Below are 18,832 nucleotides of genomic sequence, written 5' to 3'. Positions count from 1 at the left end.
ATTGTTGTTATTGTCATACTTCCCTTCTCTGTTTCTTCCCATTTTTGGCAAAATTATGTGTCGGTTTATTTTGTCCTCCAATTGTATTCTTGTTTCCTTTTTTAGAGGACAAGCTTACTTGTCTCTCAAGTTGTAATTGGAGTTTGAAAGGTATAAATAAGACCAGCTTGCGAGTATAGGAAGTTGATCTAGAATCACAGGTTGTTGCTGGTTCCTCTTCTCCTTCTTCTTCTTCTTTCTATTCTTTTTGTCTTTTCTTTCGATTCAGTAACTGGCTTGATTCTTAAGAGCTTGATTTCTAACATGGTATCAAAGCTCTTTTAATCAAATCAATGTGTCTCCATTGTTCTCTTCTGAATTTTTTTCTGCTTCTGTTCTTATTAGTGCGCAGCCACTTATAGCTGCAAGTAACATGTTTTTTTATCAGTCTTTCATGTAAAGTAATCTTTGTACCCACCGCATGTACTGAAGACCCCAAAACTTGGAACGATTTTAGTTTTACTACCCTACCTACTCTCTTATTCTGTGTAATGTAGAATTCTTTCTCCCCCGATCCAAGTTCTGGGTCGTTGCTGTTTTGTTACTCCTTGCACTGCAGTTTTTGGAGTGAGTTTATTCTACGGTGTTGCAAAGATCTACCCTATATGTCTAACATAACTAATGATTCCACCATGAGTATTACTAAGTTTAAGGGACCCTTAGGAGACAACGTGAATGTTCAGATTTCTTCTGTCAAATTAAAAGATAATTCCGACTACCTATTGTGGTCCCAAGTTGTTTGTGTCTATATTCTTGCAAAGGTAAGCTCAAATGTATTAAGACTGTCCCCCCTACCAAGACTGATAAAACCTACTCTAGTTGAGCCTAAGATGATGCTATCATCAAGATTTGGATGTGGAATGGTATGGAACCTAACATAGCGGCCAATGTTTTGTTCTACAAGACTGCCAAGGGAATATGGGATGATTTGCAAGAAACATATTCTCAAGCTAAGAATATGACACGTATATATAGTATTTATGAAAAATTATTTTAGTTTCAACAGGTTAAAGGAGTTGAATGTTTTTCAAACCCTCACCAGAGGAATGAGTTTTTTGTGTCTAAGTTTCTTGCAGGTTTGTATCCTAAACTAAAGGCCATCAAAGGACATCTCTTATCTGGTGAACATATCCCTAATCTCAATAATGCACACTCTAAACTCCAACAGATTGCTTTGCCCAAAAATAATTCTCCTGGGAATAGTTCCAAAGAAGAGAGTTTTGCTTTTACTTTTACTTGCGGAAGGGGTCGTCACCGTGGTTCAGGGAGAGTTAGCAAATCATCTGAAGGTCGTGGTGTCCAACAGGCGGATAAGTCATCTCAACTATGTACTCATTGTGGTAAAACTAGACACTTGGTATAAGCTTGTTAGGTTAAGTATGGGAAGCCAAAATGGGCCAAACGACTTGCCAATCATGTGGTATCCAATGGTGGTACTGAAACAATAACATCTAACGATAATGTTTCTGAATCTTCTTCTAGGAACTATCTAAGACTCTACGAGATGATGTGAGCCAAATCCGTTGTGACTTGCAAAATATTGAAATAGTTGCTTCCACATCCATTGGTACTTCTGCCGTAACCCTTTCTTATGCAAGTAACACAGCATTACTTACTTCTACATCCACCCCTTGGATCATCGATTCAGGGGCTTCTTCCCATATGACTGGTAAGTCATCACTTTAGTTCATTTTCTATATCTACTATGAATAATTTTGTTATTATAGCTAATTGGACTTCCACTCCTATTTTAAGTTTAGGAAGTGTCTATTACATTATCATCAGTTCTGCATGTTGCTCATTTTCCTTTTAATTAATTATTATCTGTTAGCCAGTTGATCGAAGGTTTAAATTGTTTCGTAACCTTCACTCCTACTTCTTGTGCTTTTCACGATCTTCACACGACAAAGACGATTGGTGAAGGGTGGGAATGGAATGGACTTTACTATCTAGAGCACGTTGTCCCAATTGCAACTCTTATCGATGATGGTGTAGATGCTTTTCAGTGGCATTGTCGCTTAGGGCAACTTTCCTTAGACACATTGAAAATTTCATTTCCACTTTTAGGTCTAAGTTAAACTATGAGGCGTGTGAGTTAGAGAAGCATCATCATACCACATATCCTCCTTGCATTGTTCCTCAGAGTGAGTCTTTATTTTCTTTAGTTCACTCTGATATTTGGGGTCCTTACAAAGTTCGCAATAGGCATGGTTTTCGGTATTTTGTGACTTTTATGGAATATTTTCCCGTCTCACGTGGTCGTACCTTTTAAAGGATTGCACTAAGTTCTTATATATATTCAAAAAATTTGTGCAAGAAATAAAGACACAATTTTGATTGCCTATTAAAGTGTTTCAATCCGATAATGCTTTAGAATATGTGCAAAATGATGCATCTAGCTTTTTGTGATTCTCTTGCCATGATTCATTAAACTAGTTGTTCCTTCACTCCCCAATGAAATAAAGTGGTTGAATGCAAGAATCATCACCTCTTAGAGGTTGCACGAGCACTTTTACTTCATATAACTATGCCCAAGAATTACTTCATATACTTCATATAACTTTCACTTTTTGACCGCGTGTCATTTGATCAACCGAATAACTTTGGCCTTGCTTTCTAACCAATCCCCTTTTTCAATTGTTTTTCCCAGAGGGGAAACTTTTTTTAGTGCCTCCTAAAGTGTTTGGTTGTGTATGTTTTGTTCACATACCCCATAATGTGGATTAGCTTTGTCCTCGGTCTATAAAGGTTTTCGGTACTATGGTTATTCATTGTAAACAGTTTGTAAGTGTTGATGTGACTTTTTACTCCGTATTATTCAAGTCCATCTCTGTCTAATGAAAATTTTGTTCTGGATGATGTTCCTCCCATTCCATCTTCAGTTTCGTCGACTGATAGTGCTCCTCTCCAGGTTTATCAGTGAAAGTATAAGTTAGCAGACCGTATTACGAATAGTACAATTCCTTATAGCGACACTGGCGTTTCTCCTCCAATGGATGTTGATGCTAGTCCCACTATGGTTCCACCTTCATCCTCTCCACCAACGGATTCTTCCAGCGAAGACCCTCTTCAGACTTCATATGACTTACCAATTTCCCTGCTCAACATTCCAATGTTAATTACCTTATTTCCCATTATGTGTCTGCCTCTCATTTACCTCCCAATTTCTGTCATCTTGCGGGTTCCCTATCTGTCACTCATTTCCGCAAATTTCCAGCTGCAAAGCCGCCATGGATATGGAAATGGATGCTTTACAATCTCGCCATACATGGTCTTTGGTAGATTTACCACCTGGGAAGGATATGGTTCGTTGTCGGTTGGCGTATATTATCAAGTATCACTTTGATGGTACAGTTGAAAGGCTCAAAGCTAGTTTGGTGGCCAAGGGCTATACCCAAAAGTATGGTGTTGACTACTTTGACACTTTTTCTCCTGTGGCTAGACTCAATAATGTTCGTGTGTTAATCTCCTTCACTGTAAATCATGACTGGCCTCTTTTTTAGCTTGATATCAAAATCGCATTCTTGTATGGTGATCTCCATAAAGAGGTTTATATGAAGCAACCTCCAAAGTATGTTGCTCATGGGGGGATAGAGCCCATGTTTGTAAGTTACATAAAGCAATTTATGGTCTCAAACAATCTCCACGGGCTTGGTTTGAGAAATTCAGTAAGACTATGGAGTTCAGTGTTATTCTGACCATTCTATTTTGATTAAACGGCAGGGTGGCTGTGTAGTTATCATGACAGTATAGGTTGATGATATTATTCTCTCAGGAAGTGATGTTGGAACTATCAATGAAGTTAAGGCACACTTACAAAAACATTTTCAGACTAAAGACTTAGGTAACCTATAATATTTTCTGGGAATTGAGGTAATTCACAGTAAAAAAAGGAGTTAACTTGTAACAAAGAAAATATGTTTTGGATCTTTTGGCAAAAACAGGAATGCTAGCCTCTAAACCTACTAACATCCCCATCAATCCTCAATTAAAATTTGGATTGGATAATGATGAATTGTTGGATGATGTCCATCGATACAGAAGTCTTGTTAGGAAGCTTATCTATCTCAAAGCTTTCCTATTATGTAGAAGTGTTAAGTCAGTTTATGCAGTCTCCTAAAAAGGCACATTGGGATGCAGCAATGAGAGTCTTCGGTACCTCAAGAGTACTCCTGGTAAAGGACTTATTTATCAACTAAATCCATGTACGGATTTGGTTTCTTTTTTCTGATGTGGATTTCGCAGAATCCGCAGTTAATCGTCGGTCTACTACAGACTATTTTACCTTCGTTGGTAGGAATCTTGTGACTCGGAGAAGTAAAACGAAATCCACTGTTGTCTGATCTAGCGTTGAAGTAGAATATAAAACCATGGTCGAATGGCTGCAGAATTGATGTGGCTCAGTTCCTTGTTGGAGGAGATAGAAGATGTTTTGATAATCAAGTTGCTACTTTTATTGCAAGTGACCCAGTTTTCCATGAGAGGACAAAGCATATAGAAGTAGATTGTCATTTTGTTCATAATGCAGTCAAGAAAGAGATTATCAAGACACCCTTTATGGGCTCTGCTGATCAACTAACTGATGTGTTCACTAAAGGTTCATTCAAACCTAATTTTCAATCTATTTGTTCCAAGCTGCACACGGGAGACTTGTATGCGCCAGCTTGAGGGGGGTGTTAAGACTTGCGCAAGCTTTGTGACTGCTGCCTTGGTGCACAAGACTTAAAAGTTAGCAATCTTAGTGATCAAGTTACTAAATTTTTATTTTTGGAGAAGAATCCTTAGTGCAAGTTCAAAAGAATTAAAGTTAGTTTTTATTTTCAGTTTGTTTCTATTTTCATATTTTTCTTTTTTGTTTCTTTCTATTTTGGGCAGTATTTTGTGTCAATTTATTATGCCCTTCAATTGCTTTCTTGTTTCCTTTTTTTAAAGAACAAGGTTACTTGTCTCTCAAGTTGTAATTGGAGTTTGAAAGCTATAAGACCAGCATGCGATTATGGGAAGTTGATTTAGAATCGTAAGCTGCTGCTGGTTCTTCTTCTCCCTCTTCTTCTTCTCTCTTCTTCCTGTCTTCTCTTTCGATTCAGTAATTGGTTTGATTCTAAAGAACTTAATTTCTAACTCAATATCAGAACTCTTTTAATCATCAGTGTAGTTATTATCATAACAGAGGTGATGAAAAATTAAACAATAATTTTACCTCTAGAGATTCTCTTTTTAGAGGTCAGAAGCCTCCCAATTGCACCAGATGCCACTCTTAGCCCGTAAAGCAAAACTCTCACTCTCCCACCAACCAACCCCCCCCCTATATTTTTCTCTTAGTTTGTTTTATTTTTAGACTGTCTTGCTTGCAACAAAATCATAATTAGTCAGTGGGAATTTCGAGGTGAGATGGATGCATCCATTGGATGGCATGACCAATTTTAAACCATCCATCGGGTGATGTCCATCTTAACTCATCAGTTGTCTTTGTCCAGTATCTTGGCTACATAAGCCACAGATATTAATTAGCCCTCTCTTCACCTTGTAACATCACCCCATGAAGTTTCAAATTCCTAATGACAGCAAGCCCAGAAAAGAGGATTTGCTTTTGCATGTTACAGAGAAAATTGGACCAAAAACTAATCAGGACAGGAGAGTGATATGCAAACTAAAGGAAACTCAAAAGAATGCTGAACAGATTCTGTAGAAGTCCTGAGCAGTTTCACACAAGTTCCAATATTATGCAAATGCATGGATTTTAATTGCATAAGCTGCAACGGTTTCTATACTGTGCATAAAGAAATGTCAAAAAGAAAACTAAATAGAAGCAAAAGCATGACAGTTCAATAATAAAAATCAGATCCACTCAACCAGGAAGCAGTTCACTCCTGTTCAACGTCATTGATGATAGTGAATTTATTGCATTTGAAGAAAGAAATAAAAGTGGGAAAGAAATCATTAGAAAATCACTCTAGTTTGGACACTCAACAAAATGATATTAATACTCACCAGCATACCTTTCTTTTGACCCACCCTGAGCTCCAAACCCCCGAACATCGGAAACTGTAACGCCACGTATACCCATGTTCAGCAGAGCCTACAAAATTTGCAAAGATTAAGCACAGCTTTTAAAAAAAAACAGAAATAAGATAAGTAAATAACCACCCTACGTTAAATGTATCGGCTCCATTTTTTTCTTCTCTTTTACTTCATCAATCAGTTACCATAGACACAGAACAGTCATGGGCAACTTCCCTGATGACGTTACCAATTCTGAGTACAGACTCTATAGAGGAAAACAATTAATCTTTTAATCTCTACCAGTTCTGAGAAAAGACTAGACAGAGAAAAATAAGTAATCATTTTAATTTCTTTCTATTTAGAAGTTAAAGGGTTACGAATTGCCAGAAATAAAGTCAATTAAAATCCTTGTCATCAATTCTTTTCCTAACCATACCCCCAAAAAAACAGGAAAACAACTTGTCAATAAAACTTCCCTTTTCCTTTTTTCATTGCATCTCACTGCACTTTCACTTTTCCACTCAAAATTGTTTTGCACTTAATTTCTAACCAAACAGGTCCCAAGAAAACATCAACATAATAAGTTAGCAATCTTGGAAGTGAAAAGCCAGATTTTGAAATGATATGAATTTCATTAATCTAATTTAATTCCATTCACAGAGATCTTAAATTCAACATGTTAAATGAACCTTCCAGATACTTGTAATGGACCTTCCAGCATTGACTTCCTTGGGTGCTACATTCAGATCACAGAACTCTTCAAGCAGATACCTGTTTGAGCTTGCAATTTTCCTTACTCTCTATATGTTCCTAAAAGGCTTTGTCTTGTGTTATTTTTCATGCATTTGTCCAATTCAGTAGACAATTCATCATAAGGAAAATTGGGGGAATTCAAAGAAACAGAGAACGCAACTTTAACCCAATAGATCATTTACTTTAGGATATTCATAATGGTCAAATTATTTTTTATTTAAGAATATATGTATTATATTCTCAAAGGATTCAGAATCTCATCGTGCCAAATTTTTTTTGCTTAATTTGATTACAGTTGTGACTCTTTCTTCAAAACTTATCGAGTTTGAGTGAATCTTAATTTGCTTTAACAAGGTACCTGCAGGGTGGAGAGTGAAAACAGTATTGTGGACCTATTATGACCTTGCAACTGTGTTTGATGCTTTTGCAAGACTAGACCAATTTTCTGAAGAAGAAGCTTTTTCTTCGTTGAGTTTGCATGAAAATCACCAACTTATTCACAGCTCAATCCCAATCGAAAGGGGAATTTTTTCCGAATTTAATGCGATCGACTCTGGATTTTTCGTAGTTGATTTTATATTTTGAAAAGCTCCATGGCTGGACATGTAGATTAGAATTAACACTGGCATTGGGGTATGAAGTGTGGAAAGGTTGGGGTTGGTCAGGTTGCAGATGTTGATGTCGATGAGTGATGGTGTCTTAAGGGGGGAGAAGCAGGAAGATGAACACAAGGAGGAGTTTTCAAGTCAAAATACTCTATTATGGGTTCTCAAATGATATGTGTTTGGTATGAGAGGGCAAGTACAAAAATTTAATCATCAGATGGCAACTAAAACAGAATAATTATGTTACTTAGACCTTATCAACGTTGGATATTCAACATCACATTATCATCTGAACTGAACATTTTATATACAAAACACCAAAAGATATAAATATAACCTTCAAACTAAAATGAACTGAACTATCAAAACCAAATAGGAATCTCGAGCTTTCAATCCTAAACTTGGATTGCTACGCCCTTACACTTGTCTTGTGTCCATTTATCTGTACATGTTGAGGAGGGATGAACTACAAAAGCCCAATGAATATTATAAAACAACCATGCTACAAGTCAAAACCATAAAATATATGTTTCAATTTGGTGGTGACAACAAGATGTCAACATAGCAATGTTATGTGTGGCGCTTCAGGGAGAAAAAATTGCATTTCTTTTAGGTGGGGTGGGAGGTGCTTGCGGGGGCATCCACAATATATGCACCATGTGACAAGCGTACTTGTCGGCATGTGCACCGCATTGCAAGCGCCCCCAAACGCATGCGCATGGAAATGTAGGCGCACCTGCAACCATGCACACTATGATGTGAGCACACCTACATCGCACGTAACCTTGAAAAGGGACATGCAACCAAGCCAACAATAAATGCATGAGACTCGGCAGCCACACACTCCATGGTGCAGAAGGTTAAAATTTGACTTCTTTTTTTTTTTTGCTAAAGGGTCATTTGTATTAAAAAGCAAAAGATGTATACTATATACCCCATGAAGGGAACCACAATCACTCAAAACTTCAACAACAGTTGGCCCCAATGCACCCAACCTCACCGGTTCCCTAAAATAGCAAACATAGTGCAAAAGATATACAAAGAAAAGATACTACTCTGATCAAGCCTCATAGGCGAAATCTAAAAACTAAATCTACACTGATGAAAAATCCTGCACTCTTTCATTCCATCAGGGTAAAATCGATCTTCCAAACATTTATGGTGCCACCCCTAGAGAACTGAAAATGATAACATGAATCCATTAATCCCCTCTTTGGGCTACTGTTTTGTGCAAACTTTTTCTCCTGATATTATTCATTTCTCCCTGCTGATTTCTGTAAATTTTTTTCCTCCTCTTTCATCATGAAACCAGTCAATCTGATAATTGAGGTCAAGTTCATCTCAGATTTTCTTTTTTTTCTCTCTCTCTCTCTCTCTCTTTTTTTTTTTTTTTTTTTTTTTTGGGTGGGGGCAATTGGAGCTGGAATGTGTGCAAATTCTCACAATACAAAATATAATATAAAAAGGGTGCACCCCATGCACAAAACTCCAACCACTACATTGTCTAGAAGCTCATAATGTATGCAACCTTACCCAGCATCTTAGGCTGTTTCACAGAAACATTATCATAGCACCAATGCTTGCAATGTAATAATAATAAATAAAACTAAAACTGTTGTCAAGCCAGTTACAAAATTTTGGAATCGTCTTTCATTGTTGTAATTTAATCCTGAATCTTTGTAATAATGAATTGGTATTTCAGTTGAAATTACATTGCACTTAGTTCCGGTCGCATGCGTCTAGTATAATTTTTACAAGTTGCATCAGCCATGAATAATAGAAATACAAAATCAGGATGCTTCTGATCTTACCGAAGAAACTTGAGGAACGCGCCAAGGCCTGGGTTGTTCCAGAGTCATCAGCAGGGAAGAACGAAAACAAAAAACAACAAATGGACGTGAGAATGTTTCATTAAAAGTGAAAGGCAAGGATCATCACCTCAGAATCGCTTCAATTTTGTAAAAAATCGCTTCGGCCGTAAAATCTGGAAGTGAACCGTCGGAAGAACATCAGGACGCAATATTCCTCCATCAAAATTTCGCAAACAAATTGAAAACAGAAAACGATCACAACCCCCAAACAAAGAAAAATGAGACAATATAGTTACCTGGGGAGCGATGAGCTCTTATTACCGGAAGAAATGTTGAAGGGTTTATCGCATTCTTCTTCCGAACGCTGAACAATGAAACTTGAGAAACCTTGAGTTTCGATTCGGTTCGCAACAACATCGGACTGAGAAAAGGAGATTCATTGAAAACAGAGAATTGAGGTCTGAGTACGCCCGATCTCGCCATTGCTGAGGTAGTCATGCTTGATCTTACAAGGCTCGATGAAGCAGTACAACGGCACTTCGACACCTACTATACAGTGATTCAGCGAAGGCTAGATGAAGCAAACTCGTCGGGGTTAACGCCCGCGAAAATGACTTCTGAGTTCCGACCCCACGTGGGGCTTTACGTTCTCCGTTCACCTCGCGCAACATATTACCGCCGAAACAAACGGGAACCCGGATCACCTCCCCCTGACCAGCTTCCCTTTTTTTTACCACAAAAATGCATGGCGCACGGAATAAAAATTACAAAGAAATATTAGAGGTGGGATCCACAACGTGTTTATTATCAAGCTGGAATTTCCGTACTATCCGAAATTTCGGTCGAGTTTTTGATCTCGACCATTGAATTTCGACAGTCAATATCAAAATTTTAATCCCACCGCCAAAAAATGTATGGCTTGATGGTCCTATACATTTATTGTGCAAGACCCAAGCAAGGTCAAATTTTATGGGATGGAGCTTCAGTGTTACACAATGAATGTACAATACCGAACTGGTATGTATGGGGAAAAAAAATTTTGGTCGAAGATGAAATCTTGACCCCCCAATTTGCTTTTTTCTTTCTTTTTTACTTCTTCAACCAGACAACATTTCTATCATTTCTACCGACATAAGAGAAACCCAGCTAGCCGTGGATGGAAACTGATGAATTATGTATGACAGTTAGTTAAGTAATAATATATTTTAATTTTGATAATAAAAAAAAAGAAAAAAAAAACCATCTTCCATTCTTCTTGTCATCTTTTGTTGATTATATATGTTTCTCTAGCTGGCTGTTTATTAACCTCAACTCTTTGTTTGATCTACGGTTCTAATTCTTCCATCTACTAAATGAATATGAAGCTGAACCGGATTCTTCACAGGTCATCCGTCTGATATTTATTTCCTTAGTGGGGTCTAGTGTTTCTACCCGTCTTCCTCATTTTGTCGGTGTCAAACCCAAAAAAGTTGCCTAAGAAGGAAGGAAAAAGAAAACCCAATAAAACGCCAATGAAAAGGATTCAAAGTTCCACAGTTTTTTCACACCAAAGTTTCCCACAACTGCTTCTGATTCATGGCTATCACTCCCACCTCTGCCACTACATGGACTTTCGATGTGTTTTTGAGTTTCAGAGGAGAAGACACACGGAGAAACTTCACAAGTCACCTATATGCCGCCCTGGTCAGAGCAGGCATCAATACGTTTAAGGACGATGAGAAACTGGAAAGAGGAGAGGTGATATCTGAAGCACTGAAAAGGGGAATCATGGAATCCAGGTCTTTCATTATCATATTCTCGAGGAACTATGCTAATTCGCATTGGTGCTTAGAAGAACTCTCCTTGATTATGGAATGCTTGGAAAAGCCTTTCGGCCAGAAGGCTTTTCCAGTTTTCCTCACGGGCGTCGATCCATTGGATGTACAGCACCAGAAGGGGAGCTTTGGGGAGTGTTTTGGAAAGCACGAGGAGCGCTTCGACCCAGACCAATTGGAACGGTGGAGATCAGCTCTTCGTGCAGCTGCTCGACTCTCCGGATGGAGGTCAAATGATTTTTGGTAATTTCTTCCTCTCGTTGATTTTTTTAATTTTTTTAATATGTTATCCCCCACCCATCTCATCTTGCAGGGTTAGTCAATGTTTCCTTACTTATTTTTTCAGTCATTCAGAGTTTGTCAATGGTGGCCGAGACTTGAATGTTGCGCATTAATTAAATGCATGCATAGTCCTTGCTGCTAGCAAACGACGGAGATTTCTATCTCCACCGTCCATCTTGCTAGTGGTTGAAAACGAGACGTTTGTCACACAGTGCTACACATTAAATATGCAGCACTGAAGTTGAACTGGTCAATACTTACAAGAACGTTCTTATAACAAAAGTTTGCAGCCAAATAAATTGAACAATTTAACTTTATCTATTGGTCTCATAAGTATATCTTTTATTCGTACCCAAAAAAAAAAAAGTATATCTTTTAAGATTATATTTCTATGGCTAAAGCTTTTTTAATTATCTTTATTTTTGGTAAACAAATTTCTTTTGTATATGGATGTCCATCATCCAGCCACCATCTCCAAAGAGTAAAACTATGGCATTTGATATGTCCAATTGATTCAAAAAGGTGGGGCCTTGTTGGTGTATTGATTGATTTTGAAATATTTGTAGGGATGGAGAGGCTCATAAGGTTTCACGTAAATGATTATATCTTTTAACCAAAACCACATCAACATTTATCATAAGACAGAAGAAGAGTTGGAGTCAATTGATGGGGGTATGTGTGGTATCCAATGTTTCAGCCATGTGTTCCCTTTCCCTTTTAGATAAACAACTCTCATTAGATCTTGCTTGAGTAGTGAGTTTGTATGTAAGATTTAATGTAGCATACATCTGCATCTGAGGCACCACCACGTAAGATGCACCACCCAAACAAGGTCCCTTCTTATCTATTGGAAATTATAGAAAATAATAAATATAATTTTTCTTTTGTCAAGAAAAGATTTATATTAAAGACTCTAGAGCAATGCTTTTAGATCAAATAATAGTTTTCTAAATAAGGTTGATCTTAGCTTGTGGATAATATATTCACTTGTTTAGTTGGGAAAAGGATTTATAAAGAAAGCTACGATCTATACTCTTTTCAAATTTTTCAATCACATATTTAGGAAGAAAATTCACTTTTATTAATTTTATCAGTGTTGTGAAATATTACCTCATAAAATATATGGTGGAGAGACATGAAAAGAGCACATTTATGAATTTTCCACTCAAAGATTAGGTGTAGGAACCGAAAATATTTGGTTGTTGAACTGAAGAGAGAGAGAGGTGAAAAGGACTCAAGAGGTTAGGTGTAGAAAAAAGAAACATTAGGTTGTTGAATTAAAGAGATAGATCAAGAAGTCACGTCCTTGCCAGAGTCATTGCAAAATGGGATCAAATCCTATCCACTGACGATGATGAGGCGAAGGACTCTCCATGGGTTGTGGGATCCACACACTGTATTTGCTGTAAGGAGTTCTATAAACAGAAAATAGTAGAGTACTTCACTGCAGGAAAGAATTCTGCAAATTTGCTTCCATGGAAAGGCCTTCTTTCAACTCTGGATGGAATTACGATGTAATATTGAATTACAAAGAAGAAGAAACAGCGAATAATTTCGCAGGTATGCTCAATACTTCCCTGCTGAGGACCAAGATGAAAACATTCAAGGATGACGGTGAGAACTCGAGAAGAGAAGAAGAGATCTCTCTGGCACTCATGCAAGGAATCAAAGAATCAAGATATGCAATTATCTTATTCTCAAGGAACTACGCTTCTTCAACACGATGCCTTAGAGAGCTGGAGTTGATAATGGAGTGCTGGAAAAACAAGCTTTGTGAAAAGGTATTTCCTGTTTTCCTCATGGGTGTCCAACCTTCGGATGTAAGGAATCAGAGGGGAAGCTTTGAGGAGCCCTTTCGCCAGCATCAAGAGTTATGCCGACCAGAGCTGGTGAAAAGGTGGAGATCAATTCTCAGAATAGCAGGTGAAATCAGTGGATGGGACTTGAATGACTTTCCTAACCAGTAATTACCCGTTCTTGCCTTAAATGATCATGTATATGTTAATTAGATAAATACTGATGTAAGTTGGCTTTAGAGATCATTCATTGTATATTGGTATAGTTTAGCTGAAAAACTTACCCAAGATTAGGTTCTTGGTCCCAGGCCCAATTTGAATGAAGAGACATTTAGGAGTACAATCACTAGTTTATCCTTCAAAATCAACGCGGTTGATGTGGTCTGAAACAAAATTATGCTCATGACTTCAAAATGGAAAAAGACCGACACAAAATAACGTGGACTCAACTGCTTCCAATTGACATGAATAATTGGTGTGCCACCACAATGCACATGTGGGTATTGATACGCTAATCATAACATGTACTGCAACTTCCATTCTGTCACCTCACCTGCAAAGATAGAGACACACCAAATCATAGAAAAGAAAAAGTATAGTCTGCCTGACAAATTCAAGACTACAGTTGATTCAACATTAGATGTAAAGCAGAACAGAGAAAAACACAAACAGTAGGAGTAGAATTGATGAATTAAATGAGATGCCCAACACATTGTGCTCGGGTGTAGTTCCTTTCTAGTGGTGACCATTGCACAAATAAGTGATCAGCCATGTCTATAGAGAAGCAAACCACTCAACACAGCTTCTAATCCTTGCTACTCTCGGAATGGAAAATGGATGACCATCTAATCAAAAGTACTACCAAATAAGCGAGAGAATCAAACACTTAGAAATGCTAATAAAAATTCCAATCCCAAGACCATTGCATGGTATCTAAAAAATGACAAAAAGCTCACTAGATTTCACAATTAAAATGTGAATAAAATATCTAGTTATTTGCAACAATATTTGAATAGGAAGATTTCTTTGAAGACAAGAATTAAATGAACTAGAAAACGGATAGGAACACCACTTGGGGCCTGAGTTTAGTCATTAACCAGAAAGCATGAACTGTAGCAATTAGGGTTCTCTCAACAGAAGTTAAATACGACTGACCTACTTCTGGGTGTGATAGGTATACGAGTATACGCAACACAAGGAATGTAAAGCCTAGGGAGTCATCTCCATGATTTTCTTTATTTGGGATTAAAAGACCTTTTGCAGCGAAAGGAAATCTTAGAATGTAAAAGGACAGGAACGGCTGCTGGAAACAAAACCCAGAAAGTACCAAAAGTAAATTTCAATAAGAGTAGTGGATAAGGAGATGGTATATACACATTCTATTTATCAGATTATCAACATCAAGAAAGAAGATGAAGATTGACTGCTGCTGCCATAAGGGACACTAAACAATTCAACTTCCATAACTTACCCAGATCGATGGGCGGGGGGAGGAACGATACTAGAATACCCATAAGGGAAGAAAAATCGTAGTACAGCTTCCTTCATCCAAAACATGGTTTTTCTATAGTTAAACCCTCACTCTCAATACCTAACTCTAAAGGATACAATAGATTTATTTAGAGTAGCCTATAATCCAAACTAGAACCAAAGAGGAAAAAAAGAGGAAGTGAGAAATGGTCACCTGAACTCATTGGGTTTAGTGGGAAAGAAAAGCGGGGACCGTTGTTATTGATACAAAAGGGAGCTGATGAGTCTGACTAGTTAGATCGTTGTTGGTTTCATGAGGCTGAAGATCGTTGTTTCCAAGGTTTCCATTTTGGGGAGCATCACTTGAACCTCTCTCCATCCACATTGAATGGAAATCCAAAGTTGAAAACGAAAGCCCTAAATAGTATCTGAGGTTATGGAATGGATTTGAGCAGCTTCTGGTGCTGGTTCCCCATTCAAGCAGCAAGTCAGGTATGCAAAGCTCCAAGCGATGTTCGCATGGGTCTCACTGAAGATTGTTCTCCAGGGTTTGTTAAGGACCTTAAGGTTTTGTGAACCTTCCAACACTCATGTTATGTTTTAGATGGTATTTCCATCTATACTCCTGCATAGATCTGTTTCACTTAAAACTTCAGCACAACCAGTTTTTGCTTCAAGAAACAGATGCAACAACAAACACTTGTTATCTTAAAGTTGTCCCCCCCCCCCCCCCCCCCACCAAAAAAAAAAAGTTGTTTCTTGAAGCAGAAAAAGTAATAAATCTCTAGCTTTCATTCAAAAATCACTTGAAATAAAAACACTTCTATCAAGGAGTTTTCACTTTATTTTTCAGCTTTTTGAAGCAAGAAACACAAAAAACAGTTTCTTGATATCAAACGGGTCCTTTATTGCAGTATGACTATTGAGTGTTTTATGAGAGGGACATTTCTTTTATTGTATTATTCTAGCTCGAGCTATGTAATTTTGGCAAATTTTATCTGCCTACTTTCGTTTCCTTTTCATTCTATTGAGCTTCCTATTGCAGGGATGAAGAGAAGTTGATTAAAAAGATAGTGAAAGACATCAGGGCATTAAACAAAAGCAAAAAAAGAAAGCGAGCAATCCGGCCACCTTCTCCACAGCCTATGATAGAGATGCCAATTGAGCCATTCGATAATCTGCCATCATCTCAACACAAGGTGATACAACAGATACTTGATTGCATAGATAATCCAGAATTTGGTATCATTGGAGTATATGGCATGGGAGGAGTGGGTAAAACCACTGTGGCCAAACTAGTTAACAACATCATTCTTGTTAGACCAGCAATACCTTTTGACGCTGTGATAATGGTGACAGTTTCTGCCACTCCCAAATTACGGAATCTCCAAAACACTATCAGTAGGCGCCTTGGGTTACCCAAAAGTCATGACGCATGTGCACTGTTTAGTGTCCTAAGGAAGAAGAAATTTCTTTTATTTTTGGATGATGTGTGGCACAAACTAAAATTGGAGGATGTTGGAATTCCTCACCCTCAAAACAACAAAGGGAGCAAGCTTGTTGTGATCAGTCGGAATAAAGATAGCTGCACTGATATGGGTGCAAGAAAAACAATTAAAGTGCAGCCATTATTAAAAGAAGAATCATGGATCCTCTTTGTTTGTATTGCTGGTGATCATGTTGAATCTAATGCCTTCAGGTGCTTTGCTCAGAAAATTGTTAAAAGGTGTAGGGGTCTTCCTCTTGCAATTGTCACAGCTGCTCATGCAATGACTAATCGACTTGGAGTTAGTGAGTGGGCAAATGCAGCAAGGGAAATGGAGCAATCTGCTATAGAGATCCGAGGTATGAAAGATGAAGTATTTGTTCCTTTAAAGTTCAGTTTTGATAGATTGGGGGATAATATGCTTAGAAGTTTATTCCTCCATTGTGCTTGCTTTCCTCATCTCGTAGACAAAGAAGATATATTGGATTGGTGCACTGGAGAGGGCTTAGTAGATGGATTAGGAAATCTGAAAGATGCCAGGAACAAAGCTGAGTCTCTAATAGGAAGCTTGAAAATTGCCTGCATGTTGGAACAAGGAGAACTTGTAGGTAGCGTTAAGGTGCATGATGTGATGCGAGAGCTTGCTCATTGGATCACATCTTTCCAAACTGAAGGCAACCCCAATTTTGTAATTAGGGAGGGTGAATCAGTTAAAGAGGCACCTCAGGCTCTTAAGTGGCTAAATGCAACAAAGATTTTTCTGTTGTATACTGAAGTAGAGGAACTGCCAGAGTTGAGAGAGACATGTGAAAAACTAACCACTTTGGTGTTGAGGAGAAACAAGATCCGAACTATTCCCCCAACAAATTTTTTTCAACACATGAATCATCTTAGAGTACTTGATCTTTCTTACAGTGGTGTGGAATCTCTCCCAGATTCCTTGTCATGTTTGCTGAATCTACGGGTGCTTAGGTTACGGGATTGTCGAAGGATGAGAACATTGCCTGCTATAGGAATACAGCTTCAAGTTCTAGATTTGTATTCTTGCGACGGGCTAGAGCAGCAAATCCTCCAATTTGAATGCATGGGAGGTTCAAGTAATTTAAGATACTTGAATGTGGAATATTCCAACATTGCTATTCCAGTGGGGGTTATTTCTTCGTTGGAAAAACTGGAGGAATTAAGGCTGTGGAGATCCAAAAAAGTAAAATGGGGGGTGAGTGGGTCTGATCATAAAGAACAAAAGGAGGACTTCATCAATCTTATTGATTTAAAGGAGTTGTCATACTTGGCACACTTATCATCTCTTACAATTTCCTTCCAAAGATATCATAATCTCTGATTGGTTCAAACCTTTGGCCACAAAGATTACAAAATTGGAGATTTCGGATAGGATTGCCAAGGCCTACATGAAATTGGAGCAGAAACATTATTGCAGAGTTGAGAAACAAGATGCTCTACAGGCTCTCAATGAATCCCAAAATCTACGGGACTTAAGAATTGAGGATTGCCCAGGTCTGACATGTGCACACATTGCTGTTGTAACGACTTTGTTAGAAAACTGTGAAGATTTGGAGGTGGTGTTAGATCGTGAAGATTTGGAGGTTGGGTTGAATGTCCACCACCAAGATTCCTTAAAAAATTTAGAACTAAGGAGATTACCAAAATTGGAAAGGATATGTGCTAATCTCGGACAACAAGGTTGCTTTGTTCAACTAACGCATATAGTCATAGAGGACTGCAAAGGCTTGAAGATGGTTTTCACCAAGGAAACACCACGGCTGTTCAAGAACTTGGAGATCCTTGTTGCTGAGAAATGTGGTAATATGCAAGTAATATTTGATGCAGAGGAAAAAGGTCTGGAGTTGGAAGGTAATAATCCTAAAGGTGGAGACATCATCTCACCCTTCCCAAAACTAAAATGTTTACATCTAGGAGACCTAACAGCACTACAGGATGTATGCAGAAACCACATCTTGCATTGCCCCCTTGTAAGATGTGTGACGGTGAAAAACTGTCCCAGGTTAAAGAAAGATCCTCTCCCCATTAGAAACATGCATGGGGTACTTGTCTTGAGTAACAAGGAAAACTGTGAGGGGGAGCGTTATTGGATCAAAGACTATGATGGTAAAGTCATGGAGGAGGAGATTCAAGCTTCTTTGTGAGTCACATGAAACTAATTCTCATGAGAATTGTTACAGGAAAGTTCAAAGAACTATGAAAGTAAAAATTATGGAAGAGGAAATCCAAGTTCCTCTTTTTTGTTCTTTTTTTGGCTCTTCAGTGATTCAGGTTTTCTTTAATCTCACACATCTATCCCGAGCTTCTCTGTAATTATATAATCAGGTGGTTTGGCTCTTTAAGTTTCAGTATCTAGGTATGATGTACATCTCAATGCACTCTTCCTCTAGGTCTCTATTCATTTTTTTACCCTTAAACCTTCCATGACAATATATATAGTCTTTATGATAACGATTATAACTTGTGCTGGATGTGCAGCAAGGGCTTATTTTTTTTTTTTTTTTTTTTGTGGGGGGGGGGGGGGGGGGGGGGGGGGGGGGGGGGGGTAGGTTGGTGTTGTTGTTGGAGGTGGGGAGGGGGTTCATACAGCTCATCTTGAAACATACATTTTTCTCAGGTTAGGATGTTCAGACAAGTTAGAACAAGAAGTCCCAATGCTCTTATCAAGAGATTCTAGGCAACTTATAAGGACATTGATATTGAAACAATAAATCCATTATGCTTCACCCAGCAAGAATTTCCATGACTCACA

At 38.1% G+C, this 18,832-nt stretch overlaps 2 protein-coding genes and 1 pseudogene across 2 annotated transcripts in view; 2 read left to right on the top strand and 1 right to left on the bottom strand.

The window, feature by feature from the left end:
* Positions 1-9,888, bottom strand: part of GLB1 (nitrogen regulatory P-II-like protein) — a 44,893-nt gene extending 35,005 nt beyond the window's left edge. The window contains exons 1-4 of the mRNA XM_089153443.1: positions 9,508-9,888; positions 9,339-9,384; positions 9,212-9,239; positions 6,031-6,118 (exon numbers count right to left, since the gene is read on the bottom strand). Of these exons, the coding sequence (XP_089009569.1) occupies positions 6,031-6,118; positions 9,212-9,239; positions 9,339-9,384; positions 9,508-9,709 (364 nt within the window). The 5' untranslated portion in view covers positions 9,710-9,888. The remainder of the gene's footprint in view (positions 1-6,030; positions 6,119-9,211; positions 9,240-9,338; positions 9,385-9,507) is intronic.
* Positions 9,889-10,786: 898 nt separating this feature from the next.
* On the top strand, positions 10,787-11,420 carry LOC149019424 (toll/interleukin-1 receptor-like protein pseudogene; annotated as a pseudogene).
* Positions 11,282-18,502, top strand: LOC149019423 (putative disease resistance protein At4g27220). Its single transcript, XM_089153442.1, is given in 4 exon segments — positions 11,282-13,270; positions 15,619-16,418; positions 16,527-17,383; positions 17,385-18,502. Coding segments are annotated over 4 exon segments (2,985 nt in total). The 5' UTR covers positions 11,282-12,782; the 3' UTR covers positions 18,225-18,502.
* The last annotated feature ends 330 nt before the right edge of the window (positions 18,503-18,832 follow it).

This window comes from Hakea prostrata, chromosome 4 (genome assembly GCF_041222555.1).
Source record: "Hakea prostrata isolate BN-2017 chromosome 4, UWA_Hpros_2, whole genome shotgun sequence".
NCBI classification, from domain to species: domain Eukaryota; kingdom Viridiplantae; phylum Streptophyta; class Magnoliopsida; order Proteales; family Proteaceae; genus Hakea; species Hakea prostrata.
This window is presented reverse-complemented; position numbering and strand designations above follow the sequence as displayed.